Source organism: Solanum verrucosum, unplaced genomic scaffold, assembly GCF_900185275.1.
Source record: "Solanum verrucosum unplaced genomic scaffold, falcon-dt-bn FXZP01000117.1, whole genome shotgun sequence".
In the NCBI taxonomy this organism is placed as follows: Eukaryota; Viridiplantae; Streptophyta; class Magnoliopsida; order Solanales; family Solanaceae; genus Solanum; species Solanum verrucosum.
In genome coordinates, this window is record NW_026020014.1 from 1,901,020 (window position 1) to 1,923,083 (window position 22,064).

Genomic DNA, 22,064 nt, shown 5'->3' on the forward strand with positions numbered 1-22,064 from the left:
CGAACTTGTTCTAGATTAAGTTAATCCCAAAGTGTAAAATTTTAATTGTGATACAAATATCGTAAAATCTAATTACGATAAGAAAAATGTTGTGCATACAACTCTATTATAAATTGGCAGATACAATATGTAACTCTATAATTAAAAAGAAAGTTAAATGTCACATTGTCGAGGTCGATCTACAGCCATATAAGAAATCAGTAATTGGGGGTGCTATAGCACCAAGTTATTTTCAAAAAATGAATTAAACGTGATGAAAAAAAATTCTCTTATTTAATGTTAGCACCACACGAGAAAATAAGTCTCATATTAGTCAACTCCAAAAAAAGGTCTATTTTTATATTTCAAAATTTAGCTTCAGACCATAAAATTTGAAGTATACCTTTAATTTAAGATTATGAAATTAAAAAAAAAGTTCTTTTATTTTTACTATATATATATATATATATATATATATATATATATATATATAATTAAATTATAACGAGAGGATCAAAATTTAATGGGGAAAAGAAATAGTATAGAAGTCCTATATATTATATTAGTAAGAGGTAGGCTAGGTAGATCAAATCCGTTAGGCAGTGATGGAGAGTCTGCGCCTCTGCTTCCATAATTTCTTATCCTACCATCTCTCCATCATTGTTAAAATTTTCCGGTGGTTATTCTCCCCTTTACCTACCATCAAACGCTTCCCTCTCTTCGTCCCTTTCATCGACGCATATATATCCCTCTTATTCCGATTTTCCAACTTATCACCATGCACCCTCGATCTAGACGACCAAACCACCATCCATTTCTGGGCTCCCAATCACCGCCGTTACGACAAACCAAATCTCGTCCTCATCCACGGTTACGGTGGTGATGCCAAATGGCAATTTATGTACCAAGTCAAATCACTGGCTCAATCGTTCAACCTCTACATTCCGGATCTATTATTCTTCGGTAAATCGTATACGACTCGGAAGGAACGGACGGAGGAGTTTCAGGCGAAATGCGTGGTGCAAGGGTTAAAGGAATTGGGAGTGAGAAATTGTTCGATGTTTGCGATTAGTTATGGGGGATTTGTTGGGTATCGAATGGCGGAGATGAATCCGGAAATGGTGGAGAAAGTAGTGATTTTGAGTAGTGGAGTGGGATGCTCGAAAGATCAGAAGGAAGAGCAGTTGAAAAAAATTGGAAGAGATCCGGTTGAATTGCTAATACCGGCGAAACCAGAGGATCTGCATGTGCTCGTAAACTTGTCAATTTACAAGTATAATCCTTTCAAGTGGGCCCCTGATTACTTTCTCCAAGAATTCATTGATGTGAGTACCTGGCCTCCTCATCATTCTTCACTAAAATTTACATTTGGTTCCACACAATTTAAGAAAGTGCCAAAGATTTATAAACCGCATTTCAAAATATTCAATTCACAAGCAAATTGACAAGAGTGGAAATACTAATTAATTGACATTATTGAGTGATATACTACTATTTTAAGATAAATTACGTGCTTCAATGATTGGTTTTGACTTTTGCTACCATACTTCTGGTAATGGAAGTGTATTTTTGTTATTTTGTTGTTGCATGCAAACGGAGATATATATTTATATGTATTTGATGTTTAAATTAAATAATTTCCACTCATCATAATTAACCTATTAGTATTAATTAAGTTTATGATAATTAATTATGATTGAAATTTATACTCAAGGTGTGGGTATATACTTACATACCTGGAATATTCCTTATTTTTAAAGGACTGTTTTTTAAGCACAGAGTTTTGTAAGGTAGGTTTAAAATGAAAGAAAATGTTTTCACTAAAAGTGCTTTTCTGAAAATAAGTGACTATTTTGCTTGTTTTTTGGTGTTTGCTAGAGTAATAAGTACTAGTATAAACCGAGGCGGATTCACGTGCACCCGTTAATTTCGAAAAAAATAATTGATAGAAATTAAGATATAATTAACAGTGCACCCATGAAAAGCACATGAGTGTCATTGTCCTACTAGTACAAGCTAAAGGATTCACCCGTGAGACTGGGTTCAAATCCAGCCATAGCGTTTATTTCACTGTTTTTATTTTAAGTTTATCTTAGTGCTCATGTTTGAGCTAAGGTAATATAAGTGCACCCAAAGTTTTCAAATCTTGGATCCGCCTATGAGTATAAAAGATATTGCTCCAGGGAATTTATATACTCCACATACCTTTATGTATATAATTAAGCAAATACTATCAGAGTGGGGTTGGATGGGATGTTGAGAGGTAATGAGTGAAGTACAATTATTAATTATACTTTTTGTACTTCGGAATCATTTTCTTTATTTTCAAGGAATTTACAAACACACTCCGAGTTCACTGATAATTATAACAAATAAAGATTACAGAGATGTAAAAAGTGGCTCTCTTGATGCTCTTCCTGTATTGTTTGAAGATGATAAGTAGGACTTACCTGAAGGAGAAGCAAGAGCTGGTGCACCACTTGATGTCCAATCATACAGATTGCAGATTGCCCATCCTAAATCAGGTCAAACTTCTCCCCATATTCTTTAACAAATCAACACATTACAGCAAAAACTTCATGGATGTGAAATCATTCTGTTGACTATATGTATAATCATAAAAATAACTTGTTTTTTGTTGCTTGATTTGGTGTACAGGAAACTCTGCTTATTTGGGGTGACAAGGACAGAGTCTTCCCTCTTATGTTCGGCTACCAGTTGCAAAGGTACTTTTAATCCTGATTTATATGACTTACTTTTCTTTTTTAGTGGACTACTAGATTCCTCATGCTGAATTTGTATTAACTTGTAGGCATTTGGGGCCAAGAGCAAAGTTGGAAATAATAAAAAACACAGGACATGCAGCAAACATTGAGTCTCCTGATTCTGTCAATGCTTTGATTAAAGCCTTTATCTTGCCGCAAAGCAAAGACTTAAATGGTTGAAACTGGAGTTAATCTTGATACTGCTAGGCTTAGCTGGGGGTTCTTGCTCCCTATGTTACATATCTCTATTACGTACGGTACTGTTTGTAAATAATGGGACTTTGAAGTATTACGAAGTCTCCTAGATGATATAAAACAAGTTAATTTAATGTACGTTTGATGAATAGCATCAACCTGAATGGAATCAGCTTAGTTTTTGACTTGTTGCCTCTACAAATACACTTATGAAACACGTCTAACGTGGTAGTAAGGAAGTACAATTTGACTCAAAATAGCTAAATCTTCCATAATGAGCAGAATGAAATTGGCAGCCCTTTCCACCATAGATCCACACAGCCATCTTTCTCCTCCACCCTCATCTCCCAATTGCTGTCATACTTCCTCAGCAAAGCCCGAGCTCCGTCAATGGCATCTTCACCAAACACCTCTTTTACAAAACCAACGCTCCTCATTCTTTCACACCATTTCTCCTTCCTTTCATTCATTTCTCCCATGTTCGTCAACGCCTTTGCTGCTTCTCCTTCCATCATCCTCCTTTCTTCGCTCTCCCGCCCTTTGTAGGCCACACTCGTGGAATCCAAAAACCTCCATAAGTACTCCACTCGCCTTGAGAACGTTGTCGTAAAGTCCCCACAGCTGTTGCAGCTACACTCTGTGTTGTTCTCGCTGAGAACTAAGCCTTTCGGGTCCAAACTCTTCAATATCTTCAACAAATCTGTTCGATCATCCGGGATAGTATGATTCAAGTTATGCAGTCTAAATTGAGCACAGATGACTAAGGTTTCATCAGATGTAGAATTTATGATTTGGGAATTGAGATTTTGAAGAGGAAAATTGTCCAGTCTGTTGATCTGTAGATTAATGTTGATAGCCTTAGCATAGGCTAGTAGTTGCGAGGAAAAATCGTAACCAGGTGGCCCGATCACAAATGGATTGCCTCTCAATTCTCCGTTTTCTGTGGTGGGTGTAATAACGGTCAGGCGAACCAGTGGTGGCGGTCCACCTGACCGCCTAGTCAATTCTTCAAGAAGAGTTGGCCATTGAAAACCATGAGAAACTCCAATATCAAGGATATGAAGGTTCTTTAGCCGATCCTGTTCTCCAATTATTTGGAGAACAGATGAATTCGCAATGTTATTGGGGATTCGGAACCAGGGACTAATGTCGATGAAATTGATCAATGAGTCCCTGAAGAATTTATGATTCGCAGAAGAGAAATTAGTAACTCCAATAGTTCCAGAGGATGCTGATGATGAGCCAGGGGAAGACAAATGATGTGTCAAGGCGCGGAGTCCATGAGCAGCTAGCCTGTGGTTGGCGTCACCTGTGAAAGACGCCAACTCATGGAGAACGTACAGCAGATGTTGCACACGGTTCATGTTACCGACAGTGATTGCAGCAGCACAAGGGTTGAGCAAATGTTCTGCCCATCTTCCTTCTTTGTTGTTACTGTTATTTCCGGTTGATTTTGTTGTTACTCTCTTTGGTCTTCTTACTTGCACTCCTCCTTGATCACCTATAATATGAGCATTTTCTGCCTCATTAATCTGACGGTTATGATTTTTCTTTGACGTCTTCGGATTTTGATCAGATATTTTCCTTTTCTTAGACAGATCCACCGGCTGTGGATGATCCAAAATGATGGGCTCCAAAGGGATATTGCTAATAGCTGTGTTGACTGGGGAGCTAATGTTGAATGAGTTACAAGTATTGTCGATGATGATGTTGTGATTAACGATCTGATCATCTTGATCAGGAACCCACCATGAGTCCGCATAGAAATTTAAATCATCGGTGTAACTGTAAGGTTCATTGAGGAAGGATGGAACATCGGATAAAGTACTAGCTAGCCACTCTGATATGGGATCAGAGTTGGAATTAGGCTCAGGTTCTTCAATGGCCATTGTATCACAAAAATTGTGATGAGAAAGGATGTTTTGGTGTTTGGTCATTGACTATGCAAATAGAGAAGAGTTTATGATGTGAATTTGTTGTGTGGAATTGAAATAAGTGATGTAAAACAAATGGTAACAATAATTTTTTTTTGAGGAACAAGACAGGATGGGGCATTTTTTAGAGGCAAAATTGCTGTTATTTTGGAAGTTATGCTGTTCTATTCTGATATTATTTGTTTAATTTAAGCTGGTAATCTTGTCTCTGATTCGTGCTGTTATTTGACTTATTTTCTGGCGTGTCACGATTGTTCACAGTGTTATCAACAACACAGTTGGAGGCACTAAACTAATACTCCCTCCCTCTAAAAATATTTTTTTTCTAAAGTTCAAGACGAAATTAATAAAAAGGAATTCCATTTAATTTATCTTTAGTTGTAGTTGTTTTGAAGGCTACAAATACTGACACACAGAAGGCTCCTAATTAATATTCAACATGTAAATAAAAAACACGACAAGTATTTTGAGACGGAAGGAGTATTGTTTATCTGAGTTTCCTGGATAGTGACAGGTTTTTGTGTTAGAAATTTCAGAGGACGGCAATCTCTTCATCACCGTGATTATTTTAATGGTGTTTTTGTTTGATATTGCTTTCTCCTAGGCTATTGGCTGATGCACTTTTGGCATCTTTCCCCAAATTAACATTGACCTCTAAACAACTCATAATACTAGTCTTTTCCAAGAAAATAATTGTTTTTTTGATCTACCAAAGATCCTATTATTAACACACCATTTTCAATCTTTATTGCAACTTCTTTACAAAATCAACAGAATACATAATATGTAACTGCGTTAAGATATTCTTGTTTTCCCAGTGTTAAATAAGTTGTGAGAGTTAGTTGGTATATATTTACTCACACTCGGGTCGTTTGGTTTGAATACTAATTATGCTGTGATTAGTTATGTTGGGATAAGTTATACTGGGATAAGTTATGCTGGGATTAGTTTTTATTGCTTATTTAGTTTGTCATATTCAAACTAATATTCATTGTATAATTTTTGAGAATAAGTTGTTTGTTTACAAAAATACCCTCACCTTATTTAGTTTTTTTTTTTTTACATTTTCTTTGCAAAGCTTTAGTTATTCATTCTTAAAAATAAATTTTCCATCTTATTTAGCTTAAATATTTTTGTGTGTGCATTTCCATGATTGTGTCGTATGTTTTGCCGTATGTTTTAAAATTTAAACGTTCGTCTTATTTAACTTAAAAATTAAACTTTCATCTTATCTAGCTTAAAAATAAAATGTTCATCTTATTTAGCTTAAAAATAAAACTTTCATTTTAAGTTTATTAAAGTAAAATAAAATTTATTATTAAAGTTATCTACATTTTAATTATAGATAAAATATAATTATTAAGTGAGTAATAAACATAATAATCACACAAATAAATTCAACTTATAATATATTCATAAATAAAAATTGTATTTATAAATGTAAATTTTTAATAGAAAAATATATTTATCATAAAAACAACAAATAATTAAGGTTGTGAATGTTATTATGTTGTTAAAAATTATGTTAATATGTATGAATGTAAAAGTGGTGTATAAAAGAGAGTTTAAGGGGGGTATTTTTGTTAATTTACACAGGATTACTATACCACCCCCGGTGAGGGATAACTTATCCCAGGACTAATTGTTAATCCCGGGATAAGTTATCCCTACCTTTGTAGCCAAACAATGAATTAAAGGCCACTAAAAAGTTGTCCCATGATTAATTTATCTTATTCATCACACCAAACGACCCAAAAGTTATGTCAGTATTTATGTCTAACTTTGCAATGACATGAGATTTTAATAATTAAACGTTAAAATGAGAACAAGTTTGCGATAAATATGGGGATAAGGCAAAAGTACCCTCTTCAACTATAGACGAAATTTCAGCGACACACCTTAACTATACATGAGTCCTATTGCCCCCTGAATTATTTTTAAGTGTAATAAACACACCCTAAAACCTCTATAATCACTCACATGAAGGGAGGTATCTTACATTCGCCTCCACATCATGTCAGCGCCACATCATCAATTTGTTAGATATTTATAATTTTTTTAAAAATTCATGTTATTTTATTCATTCTTCTTCATTACTATCCCTACACCCACCATAACCACTAAAACACTCTATTTCCACCATTAAAACTCATAGCAATCACTATGAAAATTGTAACCCACCATCAAATTCATTCCTTCTCCACCACCAGATTCAATGTCTACTATCAAATTCATTTTTTTTTACCGCCAACTGTTTCTCACTCAAATATTATTTGGGCAAGATGAAGTAAAGGACAATCGAAGAAGATGGTGTATTATTACAACAGAGAATCGAAGCGGAACTAAAGTGGGTTGGGTGCTATATTGACAGAAAACTGAAGCGGGGAGGGTTTCTATATCGATGGGCGGAGAGATGAAGTAGGCGGTGGAGTGATATATCTACGAACGGAGAACTGAAATTGGGTGGGGGAATTGGGATATGACATCGATAACTGAGGAGGAGAGGATAATTAAATTTTATTTTTTTAAAAAAGAAAGTTTTAATTTAAATTGTTCTCATGATATGTAGCTTATTTTAAATCTCTAATATACAAAATTGTTTTCCTCATTAGTGAATTTCATGTCAAGTATTTGAGTAAAAAATTAAAAGAAAAAGAAAAAGAAAAAGTCTTTCGATATTATACAAATTGATGAAAAATACTGAAAAAATCCACCAACAATTTAAGTATGTTGTGAAAAATTTAATTGTATTTCTAAAAATGATAAAATTTGACTCTATTTCACAATAAAAAATAGAAATTTAATTAAAAAGATGTCAACTTAAATCTTAATGTTAATTCATTATGTGTACTAATTAATTGTGAAAATGTGCAATTGAAAATGGACCCATGTCCATAGTAGTTCGATTTTAATACTTTTTTTTTGTCTCTCACATGCCTCCAAGAGAGTGAGCACACTCTACGTGCCACCTTAGCGTCGAAGGATATATTTATTACACTTTAAAACAATTCAAGAGGTAATAGGACCCATATATAATTAAGGTGTGTCGCTGAAATTTCATCCATAGTTGAAGAGGGTACTTATGTCTTATCCCATAAATATGTGTGTGCAATTAAACTGTACATATATATTCATTTGATATAAACAAACAATTTTTATCATGCCACACATAGTTTGGACAAAAAAAAAAGAGATAAACATAGTCAGTCGGATAGAGTTTTCTCAGTGCATTTGTAGTACCCGCATCCTTTTTTCAATATCGACCAAGTTATAGCTGGCCCATTTAGTTTGTGGATCCTAATGATCAGGAGGATCAATAGGTGTTTTTTTTACTTGATAAGATTATTGAGCTATTATGCTTTCTTCACAAATGGATGTCTGCTTACGGATTGTCATTGCTCAATCACTTTCTTTTTCACTAAATGATTGCTTTTAGTTGAACGAAAGAAAGGTGTTGTGAGGTTGATGATGGTTGTTTTATTAAAGAAGAAGATAAAGGTAACAAAACATATATGGAAAATCATTTTTTGCCAGTTTTTTTTTTTTATCTAAACTGTATATTAAGTATTTGTATTTTTTTATTTGAACTATTGCGAACTACTTCTGTCATGTGGACGAAAGTATATATGCAAATTATGTTATCATACTGGCGATACTTGGTATAGTCGTGATAGTTTAGGAAAAGAAAAACCCAAGCAAAAAGTGATACATTTTCTTTATCTCATTAAAGAAATCAGTACTGTCATTAGCGGCTAAACCTTAATTACTGTTATATAAATTTGGGATCTTACTCGTTCTACCCATCCTTACAAATAAACTCATAATTTGAATTCCTCTTGTCTCATGTAGTCATGCGCAGTATAATTTCACATAATAGTCATACTCGGGAAAAAAAATGTGTTCATTTCCAAACAAACAGAACTTTAAAGAAACAAAACAACCTTAGAGAAAAAAAATACAACAGACCCAATTTGTCAACAAGAAGAAGACAAGGAAAATACCCAAAAACAGAATGAAAAAAAGAAAGATTAACAGCTAACACAATGCAATTGTTGCTTAATTAGTGCCTCCAAGCACACCCTTAAGTTTCTTAATTGTTGCTTCATCAAGGAATGTTGTTGCCCCAACCAACTTGGTTGGCAAATCATTAGCAAATAATGCAAAATCAGTAATCTGAAGTCCAGGATTAGAGCTGCTAAAAAATACATAACCCACAGAAGTATATCCAGCATCACTTACTTGAAAATGCAATAATCCTTGTGGAAAAACCATTAAATCACCTTTTTTAAGTGTTTTTAAATAAACAGAATTTGCTGATGAAACAAATCCAGCAGTAATTGATCCTTGCACCACAAGTAAGATTTCAGAAGCACCAGGGTGAGTGTGAAATGGGATCACCCCCTCTGCGGCCAAATCTAAACGGGCCGCAGAAATCCCAAGCCCATTAACACCTGGAAATTGGGCCGCAAATGCTGGGGTGACTGCGGCCTTGATAATGCTTGCTGTGTTTCCAGCAGCACTAAGCCCAGAAAACACGAAATCGTCAACTGTTACATTTGTAACACTTTTGCAAGAATAGCCAGAAGGTGATTCGGGTGCTTTTAAGTCTGCCACGCAGAAATCTTGAACAGCGGCATCGCTGCTCAAGATTAAGATAGCCAAGAGAAAGAGGAATTTAAACATTTTTTTTTAAAAAAAAAATCTTGGCTAGGATTAGTAAAAATTTGTTATGTGAAGTTTGTGAGCAAGGAAGGTTAGTTTGTATGTGTGTATATATAGAGAGGGAAATGAGTGAGAATTTTGGATATTGAAGTGCAAAAAGGGCAAATTAAATGCCACTTGAATTTCTAAAGGGAATGGTAACCACAAGTTGTGTGATAGGGCTATCGTGAGTGTGTTTTGTCATCTCCTTGGAAATTACGTTCACTAGCCACTTTTTGTTCCTATTTTTGAAAAATAATTAATGTTATCGTAAAGATATGACATACGGGCCTAATTTAATCTCCAGAATTTAGCTCTTGAGAGCAAGATTGTCCGAATTCAAATAAGTAAACCACCAGTTTATTCCCTAATTAAAGTAGGACTGTAATCCACTCTAACAAGCTTATTAGGAAATTCACTATGTGCTACTCACATTAATAGAATATTTATAGCAATCTAACTTTTATTTGTGGTTGTGTCTTCAAACTATCTTTAATTGGTAAAACTTCTCGACATTATGGGCAAAGTCAGTCCCCAAATACAATTATGTGATGATATTGTTCGTTTTTTGTTAAACCAACACAGTATTAAGAGTAGCCCTACACCTTATACGTAGTTTTTTCTTCGTTTTTTTTTTCAGCTCTCACTACATCACAACCAACATTTTCAGTTGAAGAAATAGACAAAATAGGGAAAAAGAATAGAAACAAGGAGTATCTTTTTGGTGTTATATACATTACTTATTAGATTATTAAGAGGTGATGTGATTTTGGGATATTTTGATTTCCAATTTGAAAGGTCCGACTTCAATCATCGAAAAATCATTTCAAAGAGTAATGATCGCTTAGTGCATTGTTTTATCATGGCTACATGTTTCTCTTCTATATTTTTCTCACAATACAAATGATATACAAAGTTCAATGGGGGCATCATATGGCCTTTCTTTAGGCCACTTTTCTAATTCTAAAATTAATTCAATGGGGTTTAGTTTCGCCTTTAAAGATTGTTTGTATAATTTATTTATTTATTTATTTATTTATGTAAATAAATTTAACCAAGTGAACTAATACAGACATATATAATTTAAACAACAAACTCAACAAAGGTAAGTATTCTTGAGCTGAATGTCAATCAGAAATATCATTTACTATCATCTTTTGTGGAATACACCGACTATGTTATTGTTGTAAAAAAAAAAGAAAAAGGCAAGTACTGCAAATGCCCATAAGATGAGGGAGTTGATTTATTGAAAGTGGTCCTAATTTAGGGCACATGGTGAGAAAAAGTAAGGAAAAGGAGAAGTCTATAAGAAGACATATGCTGACAGCTCGAATCCAGAAAGGCATCAAAGAGATAGTTGTAAGATATATGTATGCATAATAATGCAATATTGTAACTTCCTTATTAGCTAGAAAAGGAATTATGTGGACAATAGCAATTGTCTTTCCACTAAAGAATATCGATCACCATTGAAGTCATATACACAAGAGGACAAACTAAGCAGAAAATTTTAACATTGATTAACGTCTGATATGGTGCAATGCTACCTTGTAACCAGGGGGGAGTTGGAAATTTGAGTTTAGGGATTTTTTAAACACAAATATATTTAGTTTGAAATTTGGATCAAAACTATTGAATTATGTTGATCTATTAACAGAATTGTAGCACATAATATGTTCTGCTGTTATTCAAATTATTTCTATAGCACATAATCCTCAACCATCTTTTAGGACCGGTTTCTTGTTGGTTAGCTAGGAAGATAATTATTCATGAATTGAAAATAACATAGTTAATAACATGTTTGATAGTCATTTAGTACATCGCTTTGTATAAAATTTACATACTAGGTACGGTCTTTGATTATCATTTTACAATCCCACATAATTAAAATATCTGTAAGTATGAATCAATTGATGTATTATTTTACAAAGGGTACGGTACATAGAAGATGGGAAATAACTACTACATTGCAAAATTTCTTACATTACTAGTATCTACCTAAATCTAATAAGATTCTATGGAATAGTATTCTCAACAAACATTGACCCTCTTCCAAAAGTTATAAGTATGCAAGGAAAGATAAATGGGAGTTACAAATCAAAAATATTTTGAATTTTGCGCACAAACGTACAAATGTAATAGGAGTATCTAATAATAATAACGTTGCTCTAATGTACTGGCGCACCTTGTGAAAAGCCATAACAGATTTAGAATCACATGAAATTTGATTTTTGTTTTGTCCAACATAAAAATATGTTCAAATGTGGTTTGGGCTAAATAACATGATACTGGATCAATGGCGCTAAAAGCCTAAAAATAGCTTGTGGATTTCGACAGTATAGGTAAGGCAAACCAAGCATAACAACTTAAGGCACAATTGCACAGATAGCCAATTTTAGGACACCTATTTAAAGCAAAATTCACAACAACAAAATACTAGTGATAGAGTGTACAGTATTCACAGTAAATCACTGGATGTACTTCATATCCAATCAGTAATATACTTAAGAGTTTCGTGTGTATGAGAAAGAAGAAGACCAGCAGTGCTTTTATCTAAAGTTTGTCAAAACTGGCTATAAGTTAAATGAATTGAAAAAATTGGATATAGCTTAAATAGCAGGTGGGAATCTGGTTATCAGATGCAATTCCTACATAACTTAATTAGAGACAATTTGGGCTACACCCATCACAACAAGACTACCTGCCAAAGTACAACCTTTTTGTTGAAACTCAATAGACCATCAAGCTATAGAATTATAGAAAAGGCCATTCGCATAATGTCCTTATTTTGGGGTTTCAAATTTGTGATTTTTAATTTTTGTATAAAAAGAATGACCCAGATATACCCTGACATAGAAAAAACAAAAAACAAAATCGTAAGACATGTTTTTATTTTCATATTATAATATAACACAAGTGCTGTCACTTTGTTTCTACATAACATGAGTTGAAAGAGACATAAGTTCAATTATAGAACCCACAATAAGAGGCATAAACTTATCCTACAGAATTTATGTCAGACCTAATGTCCAAGATAACTTCATTCCTACAAAGTTTGTGCTGAACAAGGCAAAAGTTCTCTAAACCTTGTGACATTCTCTTAGGTCAAGAAAATCATACAACCCATAAAACTCATGCCACAATGCATAAAGGAAAAAAAGGATCGACACTTATTCACATTATTACAAAAAGAAACATAATTCAGATTAAATAATAAAGATAACCTGTATTTAGTGATGTTTATAACTGTTCAAGTCAGATACATTCTATATATATATATAACAATATTATAGTTATAAATAACTGGTTTTCTTGGTGTTCAATCTCTATGGTACAAATCATCATTGCAGCTCGACAATGAAAAGTCATGCCTCTAACAACAAGTATCCTTGCCTCCCTACAAGCTACAAGGTCCACATCTTACCAAACAGAAAATAGGTAAATCTTTAATGTCCTTCAAAACAAATCCAGGCAACTTCCTTACAAATGATAAATGAGGCAACTTGTCATCTTAAAAATTTCCTTTATCACCTACAATATCAAAGATTAATAGTCAAGAATCCCCATTTTGTAGACACACACTACTGTAATCAAGAAATATTACTTACTAACAAATCCAATTTAAGTTGGTTGGAGTTAATGTCAAACTAAGTTCTACTACAAATTACACACCCCTCATTCATGGAAGCAAGCATCATGTTCTTCTGAAGTAAAAAGAGGATTACTTCAGTTTCAGACTCCACATCTTAATCCATTTCTCCAATACCCTTTTCTCCCGGAGTGTTCATCTTCTCCCATACCTTTAACTAGTTAGTTGCAGTAGACAGATTAGGAATTCGACAATGATCCTTCGAAATTTCAGTAAACTGATAAACATACTACTCTATTGTTTAGATGTCCAACAAAACTTTACAAGTGAGGTTTCTAAAACAAATCCACCATCTTTATTCTCTTGTAAACAAGACTTTTATTTTTGCGATATAAATATTCTAAGTTATGCTACAAAGGTACACAACAAGCAACCAAAATATGTTCAATCAAGTATGACCTAGATAGGCAGTAAAAAGAAGGGCAATGGCAAATGAATATTAAAAATCACAGTGGATTTTGCAAGATGCTTTGTGCACCGGGCTGCCCCTTTTACAGTAGATTTTGCGAAATTGCAGAACACAAGCCTCTGTGTACTACATTCTACCCTCCCCAGACCTCACTTGTGGGATTTCACTAGGTATGTTGTTGTTGTTGCAGAACACAAGCCTCATGACAATATATAGAGAAATATTCCACAAAAAGGAAGCAATGATGCACAGCACATGTAACTTTGAAGCATATCTATATTCAATAACTTTAGATCACTGGTGGAGTCAATCATTACTTTAGGCCCTCGTTAAACGAAAACTTCACCCAAAGTAACAGCTTTAATACAAGGAGGTAAACTACCAAATAATGGCACAGAATAGAAAACATCAATTAGCCGTAGATCATTCACAGAATCATAAGGAAAACTGTAATATTCACAATAAAATGTCAGAAGGAAAATGGACAAAATCACCCCAAAAGGAAAATTGCTAATAATGCCACAATCAAGAATTACCAATTTACAAGAGCAAAAACAGAAATGTCGACACCAATCTTCTGCTGAATCCTTAATTTTTGTAATCCATGGAGTGCCATATTCGTTACCAAATCCGCTGTTCAAAGAATCTCAATCTGTATAACTCTAGCTATATAAAAACATGCTCCACCAGCTATTAATAATTAGTCAAAGAAATTGAAGTAACAACAGATTCATCAAATGGAAATGTGTCTTCAAAATCCAGAATGCGCTTTCAACAATTGCCTTCTCTTGATTATTATAAACGCCACCACACAGATCTGCAAGATCGCGGCAATACCCACAAACATTAACCCAAGTCTCTTCCCCCAATTTAGCTTCGTTTCCTTTTGTGGTGGGCTTAATTTAACATTAGACTTACGGTGGTCTTGAGGGTGGTGTGAATGTTCCTTTTCTGAGGATTTAATCTTGGGAGGAGGTGGCGGAGGGGCGCTTTGATTGGGTGGAGGAGGTGGAGGAGCCAATGGTGAAGGTGGGGGAGGGGGAGGCGGAGGTGGAGGGGGAGGTGGTGGGGGTGGGGGTGGAGGCGGCGATTTCTCAGACTCCGGCGGCGGCGGCGGTTGTAAATTAGGGGAATTCACATTTCCCTGCGACTGCACAGGAAGACTAAATAAACAGAAGAAGACCCCCAATATGAAGATTACCCAAGTCGACAATGACGGATCCATACATGGGCAATCAAATCTCAACAAAAATTAACTCCTCCCAACCCTCATGTCATCTGGGTCGGACTCAAATCCCCCAATATTTTCCCCAAATCGAAAGAACTAGGGTTTACAATCGTTTCCCCCAGATAAATTTTTTCCCTGATCTTGAAAACAACAACTAAATGTTCTGAAACAATATGCTGACAATTCAAGAATCTGACTACTTGCGAGATTGACTAAGCGTGGAAAAGGAAGATATTTTTTTACCTCAAAGATTCACAAATATGATATTATCTAAATGCGGCAAATATCTTCTTCTTGTTGTTGACAAATTTCTTCCCAAAAATGGTCGTGATCCCCCTGTTATTCTTGAGAAATGAGGAAGATGAGAAATGGGGGACAACGAAGGGAAGAAAGAGAAAGAGAGAGAGAAATGGTAAATGCAGGCGGGGATTCAACGGTTGGTCTATTTTGGGAAATCAATTCACGATTTCATCGTCTGCAATTGTTAACTATTTTAACACCGTTATTCCGAGCGTTTATATCAAAGGAAAACGAATAAGTTATACTATATAAGAGAAAATTACTTATATACACATATTTACTTACCTTAATATCCACTTATTCCTACCTTTTTTTAAAATTTCAAAAATCCCTTAATATCCCCAATTCATAAAATCTTCCGGATACATAAATATTTCACTCCTATTTTCAGCCTACACCCACGTTTCCCACTCCCCATTTCGCTGCTCCATTTTATTCCTAAATTCTCTCCACTTCTTTAGCAGTTACAAATTTCAAATTCATTTTGATTTTCAGAAGGTCTCTCTCTCAAGTTTATCAATTAATCTATTTTTTGAATTTCAAATCTTTTCTATTTCCAATTAATGATTTCAAATTATTCAAGAGGTAGATTTCTTTCCATCACTTCAATTTTCGATTTCTTTTATTATTATTTTTTAATCTTTTCATCTTAAAAAATAAAAATAAAATTACCTCCTCCCCCTGCCCTCATTGAAATCTTATTGAACCTTTGCAATTTTAGTTAATCATATTGTCGTTGAAAATTTATCTTGAAAAATATTTATTTTCTTTTAATGTTTCTACTATTGAAAAACGTCCAAAAAAAAAAGAAGAAAAAAGTTGGATCTGCCATAGCACGGTCATCACTATCAAAGATACAAATTTTTAATGTATCTCGTTTATTTTGAGTCTTAAATTAGTCTTTGTTAGTGTTATCATTGATCTGATACACTGCTACAACAACCTTTGTTTTATGCAATGTATAATGTTCATAATTAAGGTATTGATACATATATAACTCTAATGTTGTTGAATCTTTGATTAGTGTTTATCATGTTCAATATAAATGTACTTGATACATAAAATTTGTGTTATTTATCACAAAAAAAGAAGAAGCTATTTTGGAACAATTACATGTATAATGTATTTTTTTTATTTTAAAATATAGTATTTCTCAAACAAAATAAGATACATAAATAATAATGTATCATACACTAATTTTTTAGTTATGATACGAAATTCAAATTTATACTAATGTATCTGATACATAACAATTACCAAACAATAATGTATCGATCTCAAACTTAAAATCTTATGGACAACACTTTCTTTTTTAATGTATCTAGTAGAAATACAACATTTATCAATTTAAATTGAAAGGATCTTCATGATCTCAAATAAAATAAGATACATAAATAATAATGTATCATGCAATAAGATTTATTTAATTTTTATAAATTAAATTGATTTAGGAATATGTTTCTGTTCCTAATAGAATGATTGAACGTGAAATTGAATAGTTAGTGCATTAGGTTTTTGACGAACTTTTTAATTTAGAATTTTAATTTTAAGAATTCATTTGATCAAACTAACGAAATAAAAGGGTAATGCTTAACAATACGAACAAATAATGGTTCTTTAAAGTATAACTATATTTAACTCATATTATAATCATTGTTAGAGGACGCAATTAAACTTGTCAAAATGTTTGTAAAGAATTTGAGTCATGAAAATGAAAAAAAAAATCATATCTAAAGTTTTATCTTGCAATGTGAGAATTTAAATTTTGTTGGATTGTGATGGGACAATGAAACCTCTACTCCTAACCAAAAGGTTTAAAGTTCGAGTACTCGAATACCAAGTAATAATTTTTTATTTTTTTAAGAAAAAAAAGAGAACATGGCACGCAAATGGGACTACCATATTCAAATCTCCATGTTTTGTCTACGACACAACAAACAAATCACAATATACTAAAAGAGATTCCTTTATAGTTTTTGTCATAGAAAAACACTCCATCTGATAATTGATAGTAAATAGTACAATGAGTAATATTTAATCAAATTGTGCCAGAAAAATGTAAATGAAGTATGAACCATTGAATCCTCTTGATTTAACATGCACTACATAAAAAATGATCTTTAGCGGTAATTAATTAACGATAATAGTTTAATTACCGTTAAATATGTATTTTTAGCAGCAATTAACACTCTTTGTACATATCCCTAAAGCCTTTAACAACATGGAATCTAATGACACTTAACTAGTGTCGATAAAAACTTTAACACTCATTATTAATGTGCCTATTTATTGCCGCTAAAGGATGTTTTTGTTGTAGTGATGATAGCTAATTGGTTAATGAAATTGGTATAAAATTATGAAGCGTCAAGTTCAATTTTCATTATAGACAAAAAAATTATAGGTGATTTTTTCAAATATGTTCAAATTTCAATGACAGAGTTAGTTGAAATATGCGTAAACTATTTGCGAACACCTCGATTATTAAAAAAAACTACAAAATGTTTAAATGTTCTTCTAAGATCAAGGATGGCTCTATCTTAGAAAACCATGTTTTAGGATTGGTGCATCTCACTCACCAGATCTCTAGTGAATTAAATAAACAAAGTATAATTTTAGTAAATCTGAATTGTGCAGTACCATAACGTCTGCCAGGGAATCCAATATTTCCAGCCCTACATACTACTTATAGTTATTTTACTTCACATATTTTATATTACTATATTTCTTATCTTAACCTACTTATTATTCTATCTGTATTTTCTTTTTCACCATTCGACCATAATGATCTAAAATCAGTATCTAATTTTAAAATAAAAAAAGGTAGCTGTCTAAAAGGTACACCAACATTGCAAAGAATAATTGCACACACTTAACATTCAATTATTCAGGGTCCATTATTTTGCAAGTCTGATTTGTTGTATATAGCTTTTTCTACAAATCAGACAGCCTAAAAATCTACTAGGACTATACACTTTTTTTGCAATAAAAAAGTCTCATTACCAAAAGAACTAAGCAAAAGATAAGTTAAATTATGAAGTATTAATAATTTAATCTCAATTTTCCTCTATTAAGTTTGTCAACTCCATGATAATCAGATCTATTCAGAAGAGAAAAAAAAAGTAACAAAAATTGTGTGTGCTGTTCGACAGGTATATATGAAAACAGTTTTGGCCTGATCATATAAAGAGAGAAAAAAAATTGTATAAAAAAGTCCTACCTGCAGAGGATGAAAATGTTCCATTCATAATAATCAAAATAGCTTTATTGACATAGTTTTGAAACAAAAATTCTTGCAAAGGGTCCTACTTTATTCTATGAATTGTTTTTACTATTTTTGATAGATTGGTTAGAACCTCTAACTAAGCATAAGATCATATTTAACACCCCCATATATTGTAGGAGCATTTTGTTTGAATTTCAATTATATGTGATATCATACGTTACATTTTTGAAGTTATTCCAAAATAGGTAGACGTGATGTGCAACATTTAAAAATAGTGGATTCGTGTTAAATAACATGTCCAAATTAAATAGGATACCTTGTGCAATTTCTAATATTTTTAATGAGGTTAGGTCCTTTCTTAAAAACTTGACATTTTATTGTGAACATATTTTTATTAGTGAAAAAGAATTTCCGTTACTCGAGATAAATGTTTTCTTTTAAAATATATTTTATTTTATGTTAGTAAGAAAAAGAAAATGATTGGATGGAGGAACTGGGCCGAAAACCGAAGAATGGTTTGCAAGATTGAGCCCAAACAAACACTTCGTGAGGCCTGGCCTTTGTTGGGCTCATATGCCACTGTTAGATGACCTTCCCGTCATTCCAAAATAAGTGGATTTTTTTTCCGGAAAGTAGACTTGAGAAGGAGGATAAGACAAATAAATTGATCATTGTTTGGAGGAAGTATTAAGTTTGTTTAGATAATTCTTCAATCATATCATTAGGTTCGTGAAATGTTGTTTTAAATGAATTATTTGTAATATAACTACAAAATTTATATTAAAACTATAAAGATATGCCTAATCGCAAGAGCAAATAAGGAATTCAAATTTACACAAAGTTTAAATTTTTCACCCCTTTAAAGAAACATGAAAAATGTTGGAATTGAAGAGACAGAAGAGACTTTTGTAGAAATTGTACAGTATGATGTGGGCCATGGGATATGGGAAATTGTGGGCCCACTTTTATAGGGTCCATGGCATGTGGGTATCTTTCATAACCTACAATACACCAAAAATGCATTGGGAATTGTTGCTTCTCGAATCATGACCCAAAATGTAAACAATTTCTCCTTCGATAGATATTTACCTGGTAAATTTTGTTGCCAAATTATCTCTACTGATTTAAAGTTTTAGGGTTTGTTATGATTTCAAATTTTGTAGTGCCTACAAAGTTTAAAAATTATTAAAATTTATCAAATTCTTGTATATTTTACCAAATGTATAAATTATAATTTATAAATAAGATATTAAAATATTTTAGGATGTTTTTATTGAAAAATAGCATATTTTCATGATGTCCCTTTTATAAATAAATATTTGTGTTACAAAATTTTAAATACACATAATTTTATAAAGATCTACTGATCAATAATAGTAATAACTAATTATTCTTTAATATATTTTTTTCGCATAGTACAAATAATATTTTCATGTACGAGTGAGTTTTTTGTTGTAAAGTTTAAATTGATGTTATTGCTCTTTTACAGAATTATATATTGATGGATCAAGTTTAATACTATTTTTTTTAAAAAAAAAATTAAAAATTTCAAATCATGTTTTTTAAAGAATTTAAGATTCAATTTAATATTGCATGTCCTAATACAAACGTGTTTAAAGTTACCTTTTTCGTCTCATATTAGTTGATCACTTTCCTTTTTACATGCATATTAAAAAAACATAAATAAGTAAATAATTTTACTAATTCATCCCTTTAACACTTTCAAATAGAATTAATTGCAAGGTTAATATAAGAAAATTTTAACTAGTGTTTTTTATTTATTTAATAAGATAAACAACTACTCCATTTTTAGTAAGTAATAGTAACTAATATGAGACGGGGAGTATATATAATTTTATTTTTACTTTTTGGATTTTTGCTACATTATCTGATGTTTGCTTTATTTAAATGTGGATACCCAACCTTTTGTCAAATAGAGAGGGAAAAGTCGAAGGGTCGCAGAAAAATCCAAAGCTCAACACCCAAAATTGTGAAAGGCTCAAACAGAAGAAAAAGAAAAAGAAAAAATAGTGTTGGCGTCACTCACGTAAGTCTGAATATAAATATAAAGATGGATGCATGGGGATGCTGCACCACCAGCTGGGAACAAAAATAGAAAAGTTTTCATTTTTTGTGTAAATAACTGGATGATCAGATTGAGCTAAATTTAAATTCAGTATATTCAAAATTATCTCTTGAAGATATCTACGCGGTGAAAATAAAGGGGTACTTCATCTTTCGATTTCCAACGATGTCATAACCAATTTAAATTTGAATGACTTAGATAAATTATTTTCATAAGCTAATTTTACACAGTTACTATTGATATTTGATAAGCCGAGAGATTTGTTCAGCTAGATTCTCTTCGCTTGCTTTTTGGTACATTCAGAAAACTCAGTAATCGAATCTATATATTCTCTTCTTCAATTCATTTGTCTTCTTCCTTATTTTATTCTCTCCTTTACACTAGGTAGATGGGAATTTAACTTTTAAGTATATGGAGACTCATTATGTGACTTAGAGTACAATGCTTTTCTATTTAAATTAGTTTTTGAATTGAGCTACATTCAAATGTTGTAGCTTTACATTATATTTGAGTTTGATTTATTGATTCGATATGGATCGTTTGGGGGTTATGATTATGCTTTTGATTGTACACGTTTCAATTAAGGCAGTTTTTAGATGTGAGGAGTGGATGAAAATGATTTCACATTCGTTTGAAACGAGATTACATGACTGCTTATATGACTTAGATAATTTTTTAAAAGAAAATAATTTTTGAAATTGAATTAGATCAAAATTTGATATGTTTGTCGTATGTATAGTGAAGGCCAAATATATATATATATAGTAGGGTGCATATATAGACTAACGATTGAAATAAATGTGGGGGAATAAAATCAGTATAGGAAAAAGTAGAACAAACTCCATGCAGTTGTCACAGGAAAAAGAAAACTAGAGGGAGACTTGACATGAAGGCACGCATATTAAGGTAAAAAGTCTTACTTCATTTCTTTTCTAAAATATCATTTTGAAGAAAAGATAATGTGAAAGTATCTGATTTTAGTACTTGCAAATAGCAATACCAGAAGTATGAATTAGGCCTCCATATTTACTCCCTCCGTCCCTTTTTAGTTGTCCACTTTAGAAATGGCACACAGATTAAGGCAACAATGATTAACACAGTGAAGTTACAATTTTACCCTTATGACAACTTTTCACTTCAAAATTACAACCACTTATTTGAATTAAAGTGAAATAAATTGGAGGGAAACAACATACACTTTTACAATTTTCAAGAAGTGTAAATAAGGGTATAATAGGAAAAAAATTGTTGTCCTTTCTTGATTTGTCAAAATGAACAACTAAATAGGGACAACTAAAAAAGGAAATATGGACAAGTAAATAGGGACGGAGGGAGTATTTAATTACGAGCGTAATAATTAAAATGAACTATATATTTGATGACAATTTCAATTCATAATTTATAAACTCTTGTATTATTCTCTTGGTCTCAACGTATGTACTACAAATTAAATTATAAAAAAATAAAATTCTTTTGATTATTAATTCAAACTTAAAATTTTAAAACTATTTTAAATAATTTTTTAAATTTGAATATTACATAATAAGAACTATCATAAATTACAATAATTAATAATTTAAAATATTTAAGAGATA

At 32.2% G+C, this 22,064-nt stretch overlaps 4 protein-coding genes across 4 annotated transcripts; 1 reads left to right on the forward strand and 3 right to left on the reverse strand.

Moving 5' to 3' along the window:
• Nucleotides 1-579: 579 nt before the first annotated feature.
• LOC125820624 (uncharacterized) lies at nucleotides 580-3,077 on the forward strand. The gene is made up of 4 exons (XM_049500039.1): nucleotides 580-1,304; nucleotides 2,412-2,504; nucleotides 2,638-2,705; nucleotides 2,792-3,077. The coding sequence occupies exons 1-4, from the start codon at nucleotides 585-587 to the stop codon at nucleotides 2,922-2,924; spliced, it is 1,014 nt and encodes a 337-aa protein (XP_049355996.1). The 5' UTR covers nucleotides 580-584; the 3' UTR covers nucleotides 2,925-3,077.
• A 53-nt stretch (nucleotides 3,078-3,130) lies between these two features.
• Nucleotides 3,131-4,986, reverse strand: LOC125820617 (protein NODULATION SIGNALING PATHWAY 1). The gene has a single exon (XM_049500031.1). The coding sequence runs from the start codon at nucleotides 4,874-4,876 to the stop codon at nucleotides 3,200-3,202; it is 1,677 nt and encodes a 558-aa protein (XP_049355988.1). The 5' UTR covers nucleotides 4,877-4,986; the 3' UTR covers nucleotides 3,131-3,199.
• Nucleotides 4,987-8,909: 3,923 nt separating this feature from the next.
• LOC125820625 (auxin-binding protein ABP19a-like) lies at nucleotides 8,910-9,614 on the reverse strand. The gene has a single exon (XM_049500040.1). The coding sequence runs from the start codon at nucleotides 9,554-9,556 to the stop codon at nucleotides 8,930-8,932; it is 627 nt and encodes a 208-aa protein (XP_049355997.1). The 5' UTR covers nucleotides 9,557-9,614; the 3' UTR covers nucleotides 8,910-8,929.
• A 4,394-nt stretch (nucleotides 9,615-14,008) lies between these two features.
• LOC125820630 (mulatexin-like) lies at nucleotides 14,009-15,247 on the reverse strand. The gene has a single exon (XM_049500043.1). It carries the CDS (start codon nucleotides 14,855-14,857, stop codon nucleotides 14,384-14,386), a length of 474 nt encoding a protein of 157 aa, XP_049356000.1. The 5' UTR covers nucleotides 14,858-15,247; the 3' UTR covers nucleotides 14,009-14,383.
• Nucleotides 15,248-22,064: the final 6,817 nt, after the last annotated feature.